This window comes from Dipodomys merriami, unplaced genomic scaffold, assembly GCF_024711535.1.
Source record: "Dipodomys merriami isolate MVZ:Mamm:240054 unplaced genomic scaffold, mDipMer1.0.p SCAF_2, whole genome shotgun sequence".
In the NCBI taxonomy this organism is placed as follows: domain Eukaryota; kingdom Metazoa; phylum Chordata; class Mammalia; order Rodentia; family Heteromyidae; genus Dipodomys; species Dipodomys merriami.
This window is the reverse complement of record NW_027203381.1, coordinates 106,951,585-106,971,159: the sequence shown is the minus strand read 5'-3', so window position 1 is coordinate 106,971,159 and position 19,575 is coordinate 106,951,585. Positions and strand designations below refer to the sequence as shown.

General features: G+C 31.9%; 1 protein-coding gene across 4 annotated transcripts in view; it reads right to left on the bottom strand.

Annotated features, from left to right (window-relative positions):
• Ncam2 (neural cell adhesion molecule 2) overlaps positions 1-19,575 on the bottom strand; it is a 314,442-nt gene that overhangs the window by 45,933 nt on the left and 248,934 nt on the right. For all 4 annotated transcript variants that reach the window (XM_070030502.1, XM_070030501.1, XM_070030500.1 and 1 more), the window contains one exon: positions 12,007-12,180. In XM_070030502.1, the coding sequence (XP_069886603.1) occupies positions 12,007-12,180 (174 nt within the window). The remainder of the gene's footprint in view (positions 1-12,006; positions 12,181-19,575) is intronic.

Here is a 19,575-nt window from a genome sequence, read left to right as displayed (position 1 = left end):
TATTTTCAGGTATTTGTTATAAGTGTACATCTGCATTTATCACTTCTTCTCCTGATCAGTTTAAGGCCATAATCACAAAATATCACAGACCAACTGGCTTATAAAAAGAAGACATTTATTTCTCCTAGGCTTGAGGTCTGCAAAAATCAAAATTTGGATTCCTGGACATTGGATTTATGATGAAGGCCTTTTACCACTCACTATGGGAAGGAGAAAGTCACATTCTGATGTCCCTTTCATGAAGGCCCTATTCCTATTCATGATGACTTTGACCTCAATACATTAGCATCTCTCAAGAACATTTCTAAATGCTATCATATTGGCCAGTATATTTCCACACATGATTCTGAAGAGATAAAAATGCAACCAATAGCAGTTTTCTTCTAGTAGTTTTATCATTTACAATTATTACCCTTAAGTATTGAGTTGATTACCTTAGATATTAGATACCTGAATATTATACTGAATATATTTTCCCAGTTCTTATCAGTCCAAATTTATACTATTCATCTTCATGAATATTTAGCACTTAGATATTGAGAAAATAAAGTTAATCTTATAGATCACAGGAGCATGTAGTCACAGTAAAAATGTGAAGATGAGGGATTTCAAACAGTATTAGATTTCACTGATTAATAAAGGTCTGATTCTTACAGCAAAGACATTAATAAACCACTTCTCCCTATTTTACATTCTGCATAATTTATTTTGTCATTTTTGAGTGTTGAATTTATCAATACACTCCATAGATCTCATTTAAAATTTACACTCACATGTCAAATAAGGAAGAATAAACTGTTTTCCCTATAATATTGATATTTTATACAATGGAATGAACCAAGTCTTGCAGTGATATTGGAAATTTCTTGGAATGATTAAGAATCAAAATTAGTGCATGTATACATAATTGGCCCAAATTTTGTTTGTTTATTTGTATTTAAATATAAGCTTTTTCTCTCTTTAATTTTCAGGAAGTCATACTGATATTTCTTTGGAAACTCCTGGGGATTCTTATATTTCATTTTTGATAGCTTAATATTTAAGCAGTTAGTCAAGACATCAACATTAGTTCTAAGAAATCACATTATATTTTAGTGAAATTTTGTACGTATGAAGCTGGCACTTTTCCTAGATGTTTGGATATTTTGTACATTTTTTCTCCATTCTCATTGCTTCATGATAGTATCTTTGTTATTCCACCTAAATTAAAAATTTTCAAATGAATTGATACAAATACCTGCCAAGAATTTTTAAAATTTAACTGACAAGAGTTGATATACAAATAATTTAGGCATGTTATAAAAATATTAGATTATATGCCATATTGCTATATTGAAAAGTTTAGATTAAAACTTTTAGTATGACATAGTGTATTTCAAAGTATATCACTTGAAAAGTAAGTTTATGAAGTGTTAGGGAAATGAGCTCCCTTCCCAGAGCTTAGTCCACGCCTTCCCTTCTCCACAGCCTAGCATGCTCCCTTCCTACAACACTAGGCCCATGTAGTAAAGGCAGTAAATAATCAACTTCCAACCCCCTTTACCTTGGGATGGCACTTCCGTGTAAAGCAACAAAAGCCTCTTAGAGTGACCCTCAGGTCTGGGCAGCTGCAGAATCCCTTATCTACTATTTGGATAGCACCCATAAATCCTAGTCCACCATGATGAAACCCCTGGCCCACACATACACATCGGGGTCTTCGCCTCCCAGCCCCTTCTAGCCCCTCCTGAACCTTCTTGGTTATGTAGGTCACCTCAGACAATCGCTGGTGCTTCATCTCACTTTTCACTTGTGAAAGGAGTGTGGCCCGCCCCTTTTCCTGGCAATAAACCTTTCTTTATTCTCTATACCTGGATGTCTATGTGGTTCTCTGGCAAAGTCTAATAATCTTTCATCTAATCTCTCATGAAGGCAGTAATTTTATGGACAAATCTAATGTGTACCTACTTATGTTACTTACCTACACAATATCACTGGAACTCCAATTACAAAAATCAACTAATTCTTGAGTTTTATTGCTAAAAGAATTTATGTATATATTAATTCATACATATATATGTACACATTAATTCATACATATTTCAATGAGTACAGTTATAGATCAAAAGTACAAAATATTAAATGACGGTTCAAATAACTTTTTGTTTGAATATACTTGTCAGCAGATAATACACATAAAATAAAGATTTGTTTCTAGATGCTAATATACTAATTATAAAGACAATGGAGTGAAAATAAATATGGAAAATAAATCATGTGCTCTAGTTTGTTGTACAAATTTTAACACTGAACATAAAAAGAAATAAAATCTTCCCTTATGAAATTCACTTGTGTTTAGAAAAACAATAAAATGTAAAGGAGAATAAATTACTGTTCATAATAGCTATTCTTTGGAAAATTTTTGCTCGTTTTCCCATGTAGTCAGGAAAGGAAAATGTGCCCATGAAAATGTAAATAATATTAATCACCTGCTTAATGACAATTGAAAATAAAACCTGTCTTTGTTATGCAATTGCCTATTTAGTAAGAAATCTGAATACTCCATATTTGTTATGAAATCATAGAACAGGTGTTTTATCCTAAGGCCTTCTCACTAAACAATACTTATTGACATTTACATGATTGTTGGATAGTCTAATACTGAGAAGGCGAGCCAGGTCCATTTGATATCGCACAATATTTCAAGCTTTCTTGAATGTTTTAAAACTTAAAATATCAATGTTTAACTTTACCTAAAGAAATTTATTTATATAACAAATGTCAATTAACAGAAAATAATAGAAAACAATACTAATATATTCATTACACTAAATTTACATAAAAAGATGATTACATTTTTAATTTATCACCTTACATATTACCTAGAACATTAATCATCTAATAATAATAACAGTCAAACTTAATAATCTGCTATATGTAAATTAAATTAAATGTAAATGTATATGTAAATTAAATTAAAATTTCATTGCTCAACACAGCAAATTGTAAATGGTTTTGTGTGTCTGATTATTTATTCCATTTGTGTGCATATTTCCAGAAAGTCAGATCCATGTATTTCTACAAGGTAATAGTCATACTCAGAATCACCAATCACTACCTACTTTTATTCCACTATTAAAAAATCAAGAATATTCCAAAACCTTGTGAAAGGTAAACAAAGGAGGAGGCTGCAATGCTTGGTAAGAAATGTACGCATTATCCTGCCCATGTAATTGTAACTCCTCTGTACAGTATGTTCACAAATAAAATTAAATTAAATTAAAAAAAAAGAATATTCCAAAACCTATATGAATGATGTAGTGTAAAAGACTTACACATTTATTATCTTAAGAACTTTACAATTTTGGTGGGGGGGGCGAGGAAAGATGGGAGGACAGGGATGGTAAGGGGAAACAAAGGAGGAGGCAACAATGCTTGATAAGAAATGTACTCATTACCTTGCTCATGTAATTGTAACTCCTCTGTACGGTATTTTCACAATCAAAAAGCTTATTAATAAGAAAAGAAAAATGAACTTTATAATTTAGGTGAGGATGAACGGGGGGAGTATAGTTGTGGAGGTGGGAGAGAAGGGATGGTAAGGGAAACACAAAGGAGGAGGCAACAATGCTTGATAGGAAATGTACTCATTACCTTGCTCATGTAACTGTAACCCTTCTGTACAGTATTTTTACAATAAGAAAGTATTAAAAAAGAACTTGTGAAATAATTCATTCAACCTAGAGAACAAGATTTTATATAAATTAACACAATAAACGAAATATTCCTCATTGCTAAACAAATAAAAAATACATTTAAAATTGGGCCTATAGTACAAGAATTTTGTTCCTGCAATTAAGAAAATTTCAAGTGTCTTATTGAATCACAAGATCAACTGTTGGTTATACTAATACTTGATAACAACTCCATCAAAAATGCTAAATATGTTTTCTTATGATATATTCAATGCTTTTCCACAATATTTAGAATGAAATGCAAACCGATAAAATCTGTAAGTCCCTTAATTATTTCTCTTGTAATACTTCATTTAATTACAGTATTCATTCATGCCACTAACACTGCCAAGTCAGATTTCATTTAAGAGCTCAGCTATCCTCATTGAGTCCTGCTCAGATTACATTTTTAAAAATTATTCACAAGTCCTATTTCTATTCTTGTGTGTATTTTAATTTGTTTACCCACAAACACAATTGTATACACATATGTGAATGTTTATAGATATATTTGTATATGTATAAATATATACTCCTCTGTAGATATACATATGTATTGCACATAAGAAATTTTACAATGATATTGGATGATTTATAGGACATAAAGCTATGATTTCTTGTTTCTAAAGGTTCAAAGTCCCTGAGCCTCTTCCAGTGAAGGTTTCTTTGCTGATGGGGATTCTGAAAAGTCCCTGAGCAATGAACGCTATCATGGTAAGATGATAACTTTAGAACAGGTCGCTTTGCTTCTGAAGGTAGAAAGGTCCTAGTCTTTTGCCAAATATCAACTTGATTAACTCCCAGATGTCCTATCCCTAATTACTATAATCCATTTAAGTCTTTAAGCTATTAATTCCATAAAGGGAGGTAAATTTTAACATGTGTTCTGGTAGGTCATTTATGTAACAGGATCACACACAGACACACACAAACACACACACATGTATGCATGCACAAATGCATGCACACACACAGAGTACAGTATTTTGGTGCTTAATCCACATCCATAAAATAAAGGGGATAAACTACTGCCCCAAATTACAAAGAATGATATAAAACCACTATGAAACTATCATTTCATTAATCTGATCTAAATTTAAATACCAACACATAGTGGCAACAGGACCAATATTTGTATTAAGTGAGCAACACTGGTCAAGGATATAAACACAAAAAATATATGATAAGAGGAACTAATGAGATAAACTGAGTAGACAGTGCTACCTTGAACAAGATGATGTGCTTTATGCTTGAAATATAAAGTTTCTGCTCTGTGCCCTGGTGTTCCAATAACCTGTTAAGGAGGAATCCTTTCTCCTGGAGATTGAAGTAGAAATGGATTCAAGTAACATAATCCTTAATGGGCAAAGTGAGAAATATATTAATCTCACATTGACACATCTAGGTTGACAAAGCTATGTGGACTTATATTGTCACCAAAGGAGACTTGTGACTTTCTTGGATGTTAGGTAATCCAGCAGTCTCAAAGACATGAATGCCTCTTTTATTTATTTATTTGGTTGGTCTGAAGAATAAAAGGAAAGAATAAAAGGTAAAAGTAGGAAGAATTAAGATAATTTAACTTTTTAGGCTATTATCTCCATTATACTGAAGATTTTATATCTAGATATATTTCTTTAAAATAATACATAGGAGATGGTTCACATTGTCCAAAAATAAATGAACTATTTAGCTGACTTATGTAACTCTAATCCCTCTGTATATCCTGTTTATAATAACAATAAACACTTTTAAAAAGAAAAAGTCATAGAATTTTGTTATGAAAAGCCAGTTATATAACATCAATTCCCAGAAAAAAAACCTCATATCAAGTATTTTTATATAAATTCCAAAGAAATTAAGTGAATTACACTGATGATTTCAGTAAATGTGATGGAGATATGCTGAAAGTATTTTTAGAATTTTTAAGAATTATGCATACTATCATCTCCCTGTGGATGAAGTTTCTAAAAATCCATCAAAATATTAATTTTTTCTCACTACTCTCAAATTATTTCTGCATACAAACTAATGTTATTTCTTCTTAACATTCTTCTGATTAATACAATTATATATGCACAGAAAGTCTCATTGATTTTATCCGAAAAAAGCTTAAATTCCTTGAGATACATTCTGTCATATTGCATGTCTGGTTATGTAAAGATTTATATATATTTATATAAATATATTTTATTATATGTAGTATAATATATAATATAATATATGTCATATATAATATTATCTATTTTACTATATTTTATATATTTATATAGATATATGGAAATATGTATATTTATATATACATCTTGAGAAATGTGAAGAAATATCAAGGAGACAAGTTATAATATGAGAATTGTTATTTCCTTAATTTTTCATTAGCTCACTGCCTACATCCTTTGATCTGTACATTTTAAATTAATGAAGTTTGCAATTATATGTAATATTCTAATTCAGCTGTTTTTCATGAGCACAATGAAAACAGCCCAAAATATTCTTGTTTTGAATTTTAACATACAGAAACCTTTCCAGTACATGCAAATTAGACTCAATTTTCTTTCACAGAAATATGGAATTAGTGTGGATTACTCTTCGCTCCTTTCTCTGCAATTCATAAGATCTTATTGCAATTGCAACTAACATAGGAAGATGATTTTTACAGTCAATTTCTCCTTTACCATATAAAATGTAGCCATTTAGAAAAACTAGCCTTTTTTCTTTAGGCATATTTATGATGGAAATAGTGTAATCATAGAAAATATTCCTTGTACAGAATTTTTAAAAGGACTGAAACTCATTAAGATTTTCAAATTTGTTGTGGTTTAGAGCTAACACTAAACACTGATTATTTTAAACTGTCTCTGCAATAGTAAAATTGAATAATTTGAAAGGAGGAAAGCCAGCTAAACTCCAGTAACTGTAAACAAATTGAATTAGAAGAAATACCACCAAGTAAACACTTCAAAACATAACTTGCAGTGATGTTACAATGAACATTTAGCAATGGGAAGTGACAGGAAATCTATTGATCTTCCTCCATAACAACCTACTTCTATAATGAAAAGACAATACTTCATATTGATTACTTAAAACAAAAATGTAGATCTGCCTGTTTACAAACTGTGCATGATATGAACTTTAGTCTCTCAGATTCTCAAGTATGATGGAGGTGGGTGTGAAGTTGTCACCAACTAAGACATAGCTCTTCTATCCAAAGCCTCAATAAACAATATAGAGTGACTGAATCACAAAAAGATATTATCTTTGAAACACTGATATTTCTCCAGCTTTTGTTGATGAGGAAGACAGACAGTCATATGATTACAATAATTGAACAATTCTGTTATAAAACAGAGCTTGGCTCTCTTTTCATCTTGCTTTCAAACTCATGTAGATTTGAACATCACCAAAGGTTTGAAGAAAGTTTTCAATCCAATTGACAAAAGATGAAAAAATAAGTAAAAACAAAGGAAAGAACATTTATCACAAAACATCATAGAGCATAAATAATTTCAAGGCATAATTAAAAATCATTTAAAGCAAGGCACCACTAACTTAAGCCTGTCATCCGAGCTACTCAGGAGGCTGAGATCTGAACATTGCAGTTTAAATCTAGTCCAGGCAGGAAAATCATGACATTCCCACATAGCCAATTAATGGAGGACGAAGAGGAGGGGGGTTGGAGGGGGAAACAGGAGGAGGAGGAGGAGGAGGAGAAGAAAAGAGATGTGGTTCACTAGCCTTGAGCACAAAAAAACTCAAAGATAGTTTCCAGGCCCAGAGTTCAAGCCCTGGGACAGGCATAGAACAAACAAATATCAGTTGAAAGTTAAGAGAATGCATTTCATAACTGAATTCAAGAATAATAAAATGAAGGGGTTTTTTTCAAGTAGATATATTTGAGAAACTGTAATATAAATGATGAAAAGAAATATATAAAAGAACAAAAATTAAAAATAAAAGAAAGAAGAGAGACAATACAGGAATTATGGAAAAATAAATAGGAAAGCCAAAGTAGAATGAAGATACTAATGCACATGCAAGGCAAGCACTCTATCACTGAGCCACCTTCCCAGCCCCTCCTGAGACTCTTATCTCCAATAAACCAATAGAAAACCAGAAGTGGAGCTGTGGTTCAAGTAGTAGAATGCTCACCTTGAGTTGAAGAGTGCAAGGACAGTGCACAAGCCCAAAGTTCAGGCCCCACGACTGACCAAACAAACAAACAAAAAAAGAATATATGCTGATCCAAAGCAGTGAAATCAGTGAGGAGTCCTGAATCAGTTACTACCTCTGTAGACACTGCGTTCAGTACTTGTGGGCACTTGAAGGAGTGGAAACCTCTGTGTTCAACTACAGATGAAGTGTTCTGTTTTTGTTCTTATGTGGAAACTTCTTATTTTATAATGGAAAATTTTAATTAAATATTTGTAGCATTTGTTAAAAAAAAAGATACTAATGCAGATTTATATTGACCATCACAGAAAGTATATACATATCAAAGAGTACATTTTATCCCCCAGTTTGTTGTTTTGATCTAATTATAAACAATGTTATAAAAAGATAATTTCTAAACATGTCCACATTTGTTCTGTAATGCATCAGACTTTTTTATTCAATAAAAGTTGGTTGTAATTATTATTTGAATTTTGTAATTTCAAGATCATCTAATGTACCATAATTTCATTTCCTCATATTGGCATTATTTCAGGTCAATATTTTCAAAACTGGCTTATTGTTTACAAGACATAGGAATACTTTTTATAAGTACAAATTTCTACATCAAAATAATCTTAAAGTGTTTGTTAAAAATAAGAATTATCTGAATTCCCCCTAAAATACTAAAATATTTCTATCAAAGTGACATTAAATTAAATTTTCAATTGAGTTTCAATCATATTTTTATTGCTTAAATGAAACTGAAGTTTGTGAAAACTGCTTGGCACTAGGCACAACATGACATGTCTTTAATTTTAATCACAGTTGACAAATTAAATGTATAATAGTAAAATTATCATAAATGGATTACATTGTAAATACTGCAATTGCATCCTTCAAAGGCACAACTGAAAGTTAAGGGAAAGAATGCCACGTAAGAAAGGAAAATCTTTCTGTTTACTTATTTCCAAATGTGGTTAGTCACTAGTTCCTTCAATTAGAGAAAATGTTAATAGTTTCCAGTGAAAGTCCTATTTAAAAAGCACTGGCATTTTTTTCAAATAAAATGATCTCTCACGTTAGGAAGAACTGTGGCCTGACCATTTAGTAATTTGGTAAAGACTGAAAAGACCTCTGTGTGATCTCAGCTGGCTAGATTTTTCAAAACCAGAGGAAGCATTGTATTATTTCGGGGAACTGTCTCATTCTCTGTTAAGAAGAATAAGGTCAAAGAGAAGCAGCTGAAATAGTCAGGGACATTTTCACCTGTGTTTCCATACTCACATCTAGGCTTATTTCTCAATAAATGTTTCCAGTTCATGAGTATAATTATGTTCACATAGATCTTTTAAATTGCTATAATTCATAAAAGAAAGTGAGCAAAGCATTGTTTCTTCACGACTTAAAACTGTATATAGTCTTTAAAATAGATTGTTAGTTTCTTTTTTATTGATACATTTACCTAGAAAGCTGGAAAAAGGAGCAGGTATAATCTGAACATTGTACTTTCAACAATTTATTTAAATTAAGACCTTAGCATGTTAAAAAGCAAGAGGAAACTCTAAATTAAAAATGACAGAGGAAACAGGTTATCAGGCATTTAAAGGGTTTTGTCCAATTATAGTATTTCACAGAAAACATCACTGGTACTCAGACATTCAGAACTTTCACAATCTTGACAAAGAAGTTCAATAACTTCCACGGAAAATAATAAACAAGAAGTCAGGATCCTCAAAATTCTCAGAAAGAAACCAAATTCTAGAAAATATAAAAGCATGAAGTAACTCATCTATCCAGTTCTTGAAACAAACACTACTTTGACAGATAGATCAAATAATATATTAAATGAAAAATAGTATAGACCTGATCGCAAAATTCAAGAATTCCCCAAATCCAAAAGTTAAGAATCTCTGTACATGTGGAAGACAAGTAGAAAAGGATACAAGCTATATACTTATGATCATATAAAATGATGTTAAGCGAAGTGAAACCAAGATAGGGACACAAATATCTTTTTTCTTTCTTGTTATTTTTCTAATGTATTTATAATGTACCATGTGATTTTTTTTTGTTTCTTTGTATGTTCCTCTTATACAGTATAACCCCTGTTTTCATTGTATTTGATGACAGTGCCCTGCATCTTGTATATATACTTCTCTAATTCCGGGAAGGTAAGGAAAAAACAAAATGCTTAAGTAAGATACAGGTTAACCCATTGTAACAATGAGATGTACAAAACACTATGTTGAAAATGAACTTTACAACTTCAGGGATGGTGGGAGAGGGAGTTGTAGTAGTGGAGGTGGGAGGGAAGAGATGGTAGGAGGAAAACAAAGGAGGAGGCTACAATGCTCAATAGGAAAAGTACTCATTACCTTGATCGTGTAACTGTAAACCCTCTGTACAGTATTTTTAAATAAAAAATGTACAAAAAAAAGAATCTCTAGTTCCTCTAGATTTCTAGCCCTCAAGGAAAACTTCCAGGAACAAAGCAACTTTACATAATAGTACACTCAAAAATGAACCTTTATCTCATTGTCAGTAACTAGGATAAGGCAAGACATTCAGTTTAAATCTAAAAAGTATAAGACATACTAACCGACAATTATTATGAGATTCTGCTGGCACAAACCAGTCAACAGAAAAACATTTCAGCACCTGTAACGTCAGAAACTTCAACAATTTGAAAGCCAAGTTTGAGTGTAGTTGAAATACTTTATGAGCAAGAGATAGAACAGAAAATAGTAAAATAGTAAAATATATGAAGTTTCAAGTAAACATAGGAAAGAATAAAAGAAAAAGTACATGCAAACAGGGTCATTAAATTCAGATATTAACATAAAATTAAGAGTCTTATTTAGTCATGAAAAATAATTATGTTGACTGTCAAAGAAAATTTGTGGAGATCATCAGCAGGGTTAGTAAAACAAACCAGAATGAGAAAGACAAATATTAATTCTTCTCTTTCATATGCAGAGTCAAGACTTTAAAAAATCAATTGCTGACATGTGAATAAAATTAAGATCATTGATCGAGTTGGAATCAGTGGATGAAGGAAGCCAAGGAAGAGAGCAATAAGGTGTGACTGTAGCTCTAGTATTTTATATTTCCTTATGAAATTAAAATAATACCTATTAAGATCGTTTAAAAGATAAGGAAGAGAATATGAAAGGGAAATGGAGAAGAGAATTTATCAGAGTATATTATATATGTGTATATGCAAATATAATAAATCTCTTGTTACATTTATTTTTTCATGCAAAAGAGAACCATAGCACCAAGAAAGGTTTCTACTTCAGCACCCAGAGACTATGTACTTCATGCTACCTCTACACTCATGAAGACCCAACACAATGGGGGACAGAGAAGATGGAAATGCTAAATTAAACATAAATTTTGTGCTATAATTATTCAATAAGAATAGTTATATCTAATGCAATGACTTAGTTACATGACCATATCTAAAAATAAAGTACTTTTTAATTTATTTGTTAATTATCTCTGAAAATAGAGTCAACCACAATGCAGAAAAATAAGCATTTATTCAAACATTTGTCCTAAATTAAAATGAGAAGTCCTCAGCTACAGGATTTTGAGAATTTTGCTTTTGCTATCAACTTTAAGAGCTGTTGGTTTGAGACCACACATCATTTTACTTATGAAAATGCCTTTGATGATATTCTGGGTTCCTCAAGCAAATTTTCTCCAAAAGTAAAACTTTGAGGGCTTTATTAAGCTATACATGCATATATATATATATATATATATATATATATATATATATGTATGTATATGTATATATGTATGTATGTATATGTGTATGTATATAAATGTGTGTATGTATATTAATGTATGTATGTGTATATATATTAAAAAATGGAGACTCAGCATGTAGGTTATTTTAAGCTATCTTCCTCAACACACACAAGTCCATAGATTCAATCCCCAACATCTCAGAAAACATGAGATCAAAAATAAATAACAGAAATCTTTACACTCTGTAATAAAAGTATCCTTAAGGAGAACAAGGCATTGAGTATGTCTTCACAAGCCTAATGCAATGAATGAAAAAGAAATATAAAACACAGATCTAATAACTACAATGTGAATTATTCACATGGATATATTGTGGACTTACTTTGAACTCCATGGGAGCGTACTATTTTCCAAGTTTCTGATGCCACTTCCTTGACATCTACTTGATAGTGATGAATCGGCACACCTCCATGGGATTCTGGTTTGTTGAAAGAAATCTTGGCCGTGGTCTGTGACAGCTCTATTATCTTCACGCCATGGGGACTGGATGGGACATCTACAAAGTAAAAAGCATACGGGAAACATACAACGGGCAATGCAGATCACCATTTTTTAACACTTGTGGCTTTAGGAAAATTAGGAAGGAAAGAAAACTGTTGGGCTTCCTTTCAGACCTGAATTAACACTTCAAAATTCAAGAATAAATGTACCTTTCTATTAGCACATCCAGTAATAGTAAATTGCAAATGTAACTCTCAATATTAATTTAATAGAGGAAATATTTTGCTTTCTTGTTTTCTATACAATAGAATATTAAATTGAGGTCAAGGAAAACAAGCCTGTGTGTATGTGTGTATACATGTATGCATACATATGTACATGCTGTCAAAAGTGAGACAAAGTTAAGCACAGCTGGAGAAAGAAAGGAAGATCATTACATTGGAAGAAGCAGCTATGTATCAATAGAATTATTCCATTAATCACAGCCATTTTGAAAACTGAGAATTATAGAATCACAGTGAAAGGCCAATCTGGACAGAAAAGTTTTGATATTATTTTTCTTTTACTATCTATTGGATTAATTTGTAGATTTAAAGACATAGTTATTACAAATGAGGGAAAGCATGAAACCTATATTATTTAAGCCCATACCTGGTTACAGTACCAGCTGTACCAAGCAATATGCTAAAACTGTGAGGATCACCTTAGCAAGCTAACTTCAGCAGCAACCTCCATGATACTCCATGGAGGTGAAGCAAGGTATAGTGAAGCATGCCTATAATCCCAGAGATGATAGGAAGCCAAAAGTAGGCAGATGACTGCATGAGAGTGAATTGTGGCACCATTTTTAAAATATCCAGGAATAGTACTAGGAAATGAGTAATGGAATGGGGTGGGGGATGGGTCATATGGGGGGTATGGCCAACGGGAGATGTGTAGACAAATGGAGGGAAAGAGTAAAGCATGTGGTCAAGAAAAATAAGAAAAATATGGGAAGGGGTGGTTGAAAGAGGGGTGAAAATGTTGAAAGGATGACAGGTGAAGATGTATTGTAGCCATAAACTGCTTTGTTAAACTGAAAAATAAATCAATACATATCCTAAAATCTTAAGTGAGGAATAAAGTAGGTTGAAAATAAAGAGTAGTTGTAATACTCTCCTAAGAATATCCTCTTTTGGTCTCAGTGTGTGAATACTTAGAGTGCTGTTTAGTCATGTCCCTGTGTAATTTTTTTATTTTACTATCCATTGGATTAACTTGTGGATTTAAAGACATATTTAGTTATGACAAATGATGGAAAACATGCAACCTACATTTCTTTGGATCTAGCTTACTTTGTTTAATATAATTTTTCCAGGTCATACCATTTCCTAAAGAATAGGGAAATACCATTCTTTCTGATGGAAGCATAGAACTCCATTGTGAATATATATACCACATTGTCTTGATCCATTCATCCACTGAGGGGCATCTGGGTTGGATCCATATCTTAGCTATGATAAATACTGCTGCAATAAACATAGTTGTGCTGATGGCTTTAGTGTGTGCTGGTTTATGGTCATTTAGGTAAATACCCAGAAGTGGGACTGGTGGGTTATAAGGAAGCTCTATGTTTAGTCTTTTGAGGAACCTCCAAACCACTTTCAAGAGTAGTTGAATAAGATTACCACCAACAGTGTAGTTATGTTCCTTTTTGACCACTTTCTTGCCAGCATCTGTTATTATTAGTTTTTTAAATATATAATGACCATTCTAACTGAGGTGAGGTAGAATCTCAATGGCTCAAAACTTATATGGATATGACCATATAAAATGGTGTTTATAGAAATGAGCTCCAAGAAACCAAAACAGTAGGATTTTTATCCTTCTGTTTGAAATCCTTCTTTCCCTCCCTTCTCTCCCTCCTCTCCCTCCCTCCCTCCCTCCTATCCTTCCTTGCCTCTTATCCTTCCTTCCCTCCTATCCTTCCTTCCTTCCTTCCTTCCTTCCTTCCTTCCTTCCTTCCTTCCTTCCTTCCTTCCTTCCTTCCTTCCTTCCTTCCTTCCTTCCTTCCTTCCTTCCTTCTTGCTTCCTTGCTTCCTTGCTCCCTCTCCCCTTTGGCATATTCCTTTTCTAACTGTTTTTGATTTCTGCAATCTTTGTCTTGGGTAAAGTTTATCTGTTTTGGGGAGGAAAAGTGGAAATGGTGGGACAAAGAGTGATCCAATTCAACAGTGATACTAACTGGACACTATGTTGAAAATGAAGTTTACAACTTGGGGTGTAAAGGGAATCAGCCGTGGAAAGAGTGGAAGAAAATGCAGGAGGGGGGTAACACTGTTCAAAAAGAAACATACTCATTACCTGACTTATGTAACTGAAACCCCTCTGTACATCATCTTTAAAATAAAATTTAAACTTAAAAAGGAAAATAAAACAATAAAAAATAGAAATTGAAAAGTAAGGATGTTGAAAGTAGTGACATGAGCTGCTTTGTTCAGTGCCAGCTATTCTGTACAGCTACTTAAATAAAATAAAAATATTTAAAAAAATCTATGAAAAACAGAGCTGAAGAAATGGCTCAACAATGTCTTGCAGCCTAGGTACCCACAAGCCCCTGAGTTCAAAACCTTTGCAATACGATAAAAAAAACTAAGAAAAAATAAACTTAATTTAATCACTAATAAAGTTTGTTTTGACATATATTTTCTTTATATTTAGATGAATGTTTGAGGGATCTATTAGGCTGACAGAAAGTGCAGATATTTTGAAATAAATATACTTCAATTTATTGATTCTTTTATTTATACTTCACTTATATTTAGTTAAAATATTGAATTCTAAATCCTTTTAAAATAAATACAAAAATCTCTCTAGAGTAGTTTATGGCATGGATTGATTAATTGGCTTATCACAAGTAAAAGGAGATATCTTTGGTGGAAATTCATTTTAATTTCTGATATAGAACATGTTTTAAATTATGTTTCTAAGGTGAAAATGTTGAGAAGAAAATGTGACAGAAAAATATCTCAAAGAGGAAATGATTAAAATCCATATTTAAGAAATCCTAAGGATTTATTGTAACAGTAAATACTACAGGGAATTCTCTTTATTACTCCATTCTCTTTCCATATTATGTATAGTATAATTTTTGATATTAAAAAGAAACAAGTTTATTATTTTACGATATGTAAATATATATAATATGTATATGTGTGTATATATACGTATATATATGATATCAATTAAATATTCCTATAAACTCATGTGGCAGTGAAAAATCAAATGCCCTCTATATTATAGAGTTGAGAAAAGAGGTGACATAATACAGTCCTGGGCAAGATTCCAAGAAGGCAATTTATGGCCTTTTGGATATAAACATTATAAGTGCTGCAGCATTGTATATTCCAACTCTAATTACTAACTGTAAATTATGTAGAGATGTTATGAAATATGTTGTATCATAACTCTAAGGCTCAAAAATAAATGTATAGAATACTGATACCTCCAAAGTTTCTACTACGGATTTTTTTGAATTAACTTTAAATAGTTGTACAAAGTAAGTGTCATTTAACAAGGAAGGTTCTGAATAAAATGGATTTTGATGAATGTCACCTCTTTCTACACTCTCTTCCATCCTTGCCTACCTAGCCCTTCCTTCACTTTACTAGTTTTGTGGGATATACACTGCAAAATCTTATCAATAAATGTAAGTGCTAAGATTGTTAAATAATACATTAAACTGTTATATATAAACAGTGCCATTTTCACATTTTTAAATAGGTTATATTATGGACATTTCTTCTGTAGGTTTGACCCAAAATAGTATTATAAAATAAACAAAAATAGATTGTCTTTAATAATTTTGAAAATGTTTCTGTTCACAAAAGATAATTGAGTGTATCTTGTATTCTAAGATTGTAATTACAATCTCTAAGAGAAAAAAATACACAATTTCAATAAAGGCAAAATAATATATCTAAGAAGGAAGATGAATCATCAACCGATCTATAAAAATGCTTGATACAACTTATCATCATAGGCACCCAATTCAAAACCACAATGAGATATCGAGTTACTATTAATGTAAACACCAAAAATATCATGTTTACCTTAGCAAATGTCAATTTTATCGTGCTCAATACCATATTTTGAAGTCTATTTTTATGAATACTTATATCTAATGAGTATCTGTATATATTTATACATGTATGTATACTTTTATACATATGAACATATATATATATATACTTAGTTAAAACTCACTAAGTAGTATATTACTTCAAATAGTTATCATTCCACATATTTAAGTTCACAGAAACCACTCTACATATTTCAGAAATAAAATATTTCATCATCAACTACTTGCATTTACAATAGATCTGAGATTTATTGTTCATCTCTAAGTATAATCATATAGTTCTTGACTTAACTTTTCCTGTCTCCTCTCCTCTCTATGCCTAAGGAAAACAATCGTGGTACTATATACTTCTGCAAGATAAAATATTTTGCTGTAATCTATGAGTAAAACAGGAGGTATTTTCCTTTCAGTGTCTGGCCTCTTTCATTGAACATAATGTTCTCCAGGTAAATCCACATAAGCACACATGGGATTTCATCTTTGTGTTATGCTTGAAATGCACTCATTTGTGTAGTGTGCCATGCTTTCCCTGATCCATACACCTGTCAGTGGGCACACCAAATGATTAAGATCTTGGCTAGTGTGAAAGTACTGCAATGAACACAGGGGCAAAGATGTCTCTTCACCATGCTCCCCCCAGTTTCCCTTGCATAAACACCCAGTTGTTCCTAATATTTAGTGTTAAAAGTTGTAGATCTACAGAACTACACACACACACACACACACACACACACACACACACACACACACACACATAGTGTGTGTGTTACATTATATATGCATCAATATAGTTGTGACTTTGAGACTGATTTTGAGGAGTGGAAGAGAAGTTAAGAGAATGATGAAAGGTGAATAGTAGTGAAACACTTTTTGTCCATCTATAAACATAGTATAATAAAATTCACTGAAATTTGATAAATAATTGAAGGGTAAGGAATCCTCCTTACAGAAAGGAGCAATAGATGGGGGTTAGTCTGAGTAAATTATAATGCATGCATGTGTGCAATGCCCCATTAAATATAGTTAATATTTAATTAACTGAATAACAGGATCTTCTGGAGGGGGGTACCACTAGGAAAGAGGGAGAATCAACAGTTTTAGTGAGGGTAAATATTGTTGAAGAACTTTAGATTCATGTATTACAGCAGAAAAATGTAATTTATTACAATGTATTACAGATGATGGGTGAAGAAGAGTGTTATAGAGAATGAATTTTATTAGGGAACCTTGTACCCTAGGTGTAACGGTTGTACACCAAGATGCACTAATAAAATGCAATAAAACATAAAGAGGCTTTTCCATGCTAGGACATTTAGAGAATGACGCTTTCTATTCAGTGGAAGTAAGTGAATTTCAAAGTGAACTCAATTTGGCCTGCATCTGGCTCAGATCCATTTGAGTAGAAGGACCAGGAGATTGACTCTGATTAATGTCATATCTACAGAATTCTGTTCAATTGATAAAGTTTAACCAGTAAGCAGATCTCTGTTCTCAAAAGTGACTATTATAAGACTTATTCATGTCTAGGGTCAACATAGAGCTGTCGGTTTCATGATATTTGTGAATTAAATCAATCTCAGAAAGAAAACCCAGCTATTGGATTTGACAAGGTCTCAGTAGGTTAAAAAGATGAGTCAAAACTGACAAGTTGAGATATAATAGGGGGAAGTATGGAGTCCTGAACTGAGGTTAGAAAAATCAATAGTGAAACACAACATGGGAAGCCTCACCTGGGACAAGTGGAACTGTCTAAGTAGAACAAGCTGCCATATGATTTTTTAAAATAACAAAATCAAATAAAATTATATTATTTAATACAGTGTCCCCTAAGAGCAGGCATATTTTTTTCATTTTACTATGCACTGATCTAAGATATTTAGATGTATGTACCAAATCTAAAAACATATTGGCTCGCTGTCATCTTGCACAAAAGGCAAGTGACCAGTATAAATTAGAATTTAGCTGTAATAACAACTGTTAAATCATTATTTTGGGGGGAGGGAGAAGCTCATCATTTGTTTGGCTTAATCCGCCAGTCTTTATAACAGTATGATCAGGTAGACAATGCGGTTATCACCTGTGGAGCATGAGCCAGCTCCCTCCACCACACGGAGGTGTCTGATGACCACTAAAACTGGCCTCTCATCTATAACTGACCAGGTATAAAAAATTTCTTATACTCTATAAGACATTTATACCATGCATACACAGCTATGTTCCTATCATTAAGGAGGCAAATGGAAGACCAATATTTTAAGAATAAGAACAGTTCAACCATTGGAGTTGAAATAAAGAAATAATGAACTTAAGTATGAAAAATAAATGACAGTATTTGATACTGTTTAAAAAGTAAACAAACTATCCATTTCTTTCTTATGGTATTATTAGAAATTCATTAACAATAGCATACATTCTATACTTTGCCTTGTATTAAAGATTCTTAAACCTTATAAAAATAAATTCATGCTTTCCAGATAGTTGTCTCTCATAGAAAATTTAATCATAGCAAAATATAAGACAATATATAATGGTGTGCTGCTTTGAATACAATTATACAATTCATATATGAATTATAAATTCATATATTATGTAGAAGGTTAATATCCTATATGAGAAAATTTGCTTAATTTATTATCATTTTCAATTAATTTGAATAATGAATGCCACTGATCTTACAAATGGTATTACAATTTGTTATATTCTAATTTGATGTAACTGGACATTTTTCATTTTCCTAGTACATAACTAAACTTTACAGTGGTTTATTCATAATACTAATCACAGGAAGTGTATTTCTCAAGAGTTTCATCAAAACTAATTGTCTTATGGCCTCATGGTAGGCAATAAATGTTACCTAATTTCTTTCTTTCCTTCATCTCATGTTTCCTCTTTTCTCATCATTTTAATTTCTTCAACTCATAACATATTCTCACTACCTCCTTCTTTCATTTCTACCAAGGGGTGACTTCTTCCTTTCTCTCATAATGTAAAAACTTGCCCTAATTTCTCAATGAGTGTTTGAATTAAACAAAAACAGGAAATCTAAGTTTCATAATAACTTTAATATTATGAGTTTTATGAATTTTTTAAGTTAAAAAATCTTCATGGGAAGCGGCACTATGGCTCAAGTGGTAGAGCGCTAGCTTTGAGCTGAAGAGTTGAGGTTCAGTGCTCGGGCACACAATTCAAGCCCCATGATGGACCAAAAAAAAATCTTCATGACTTTTCCAACTAAAGACTCATTTGACAATTATTTAGAAAGCAACAAAAATGGGCATCTTTACTGAATTAATATGAAATTAAAGTTACATTAAGAACTCTGTTAGAAAA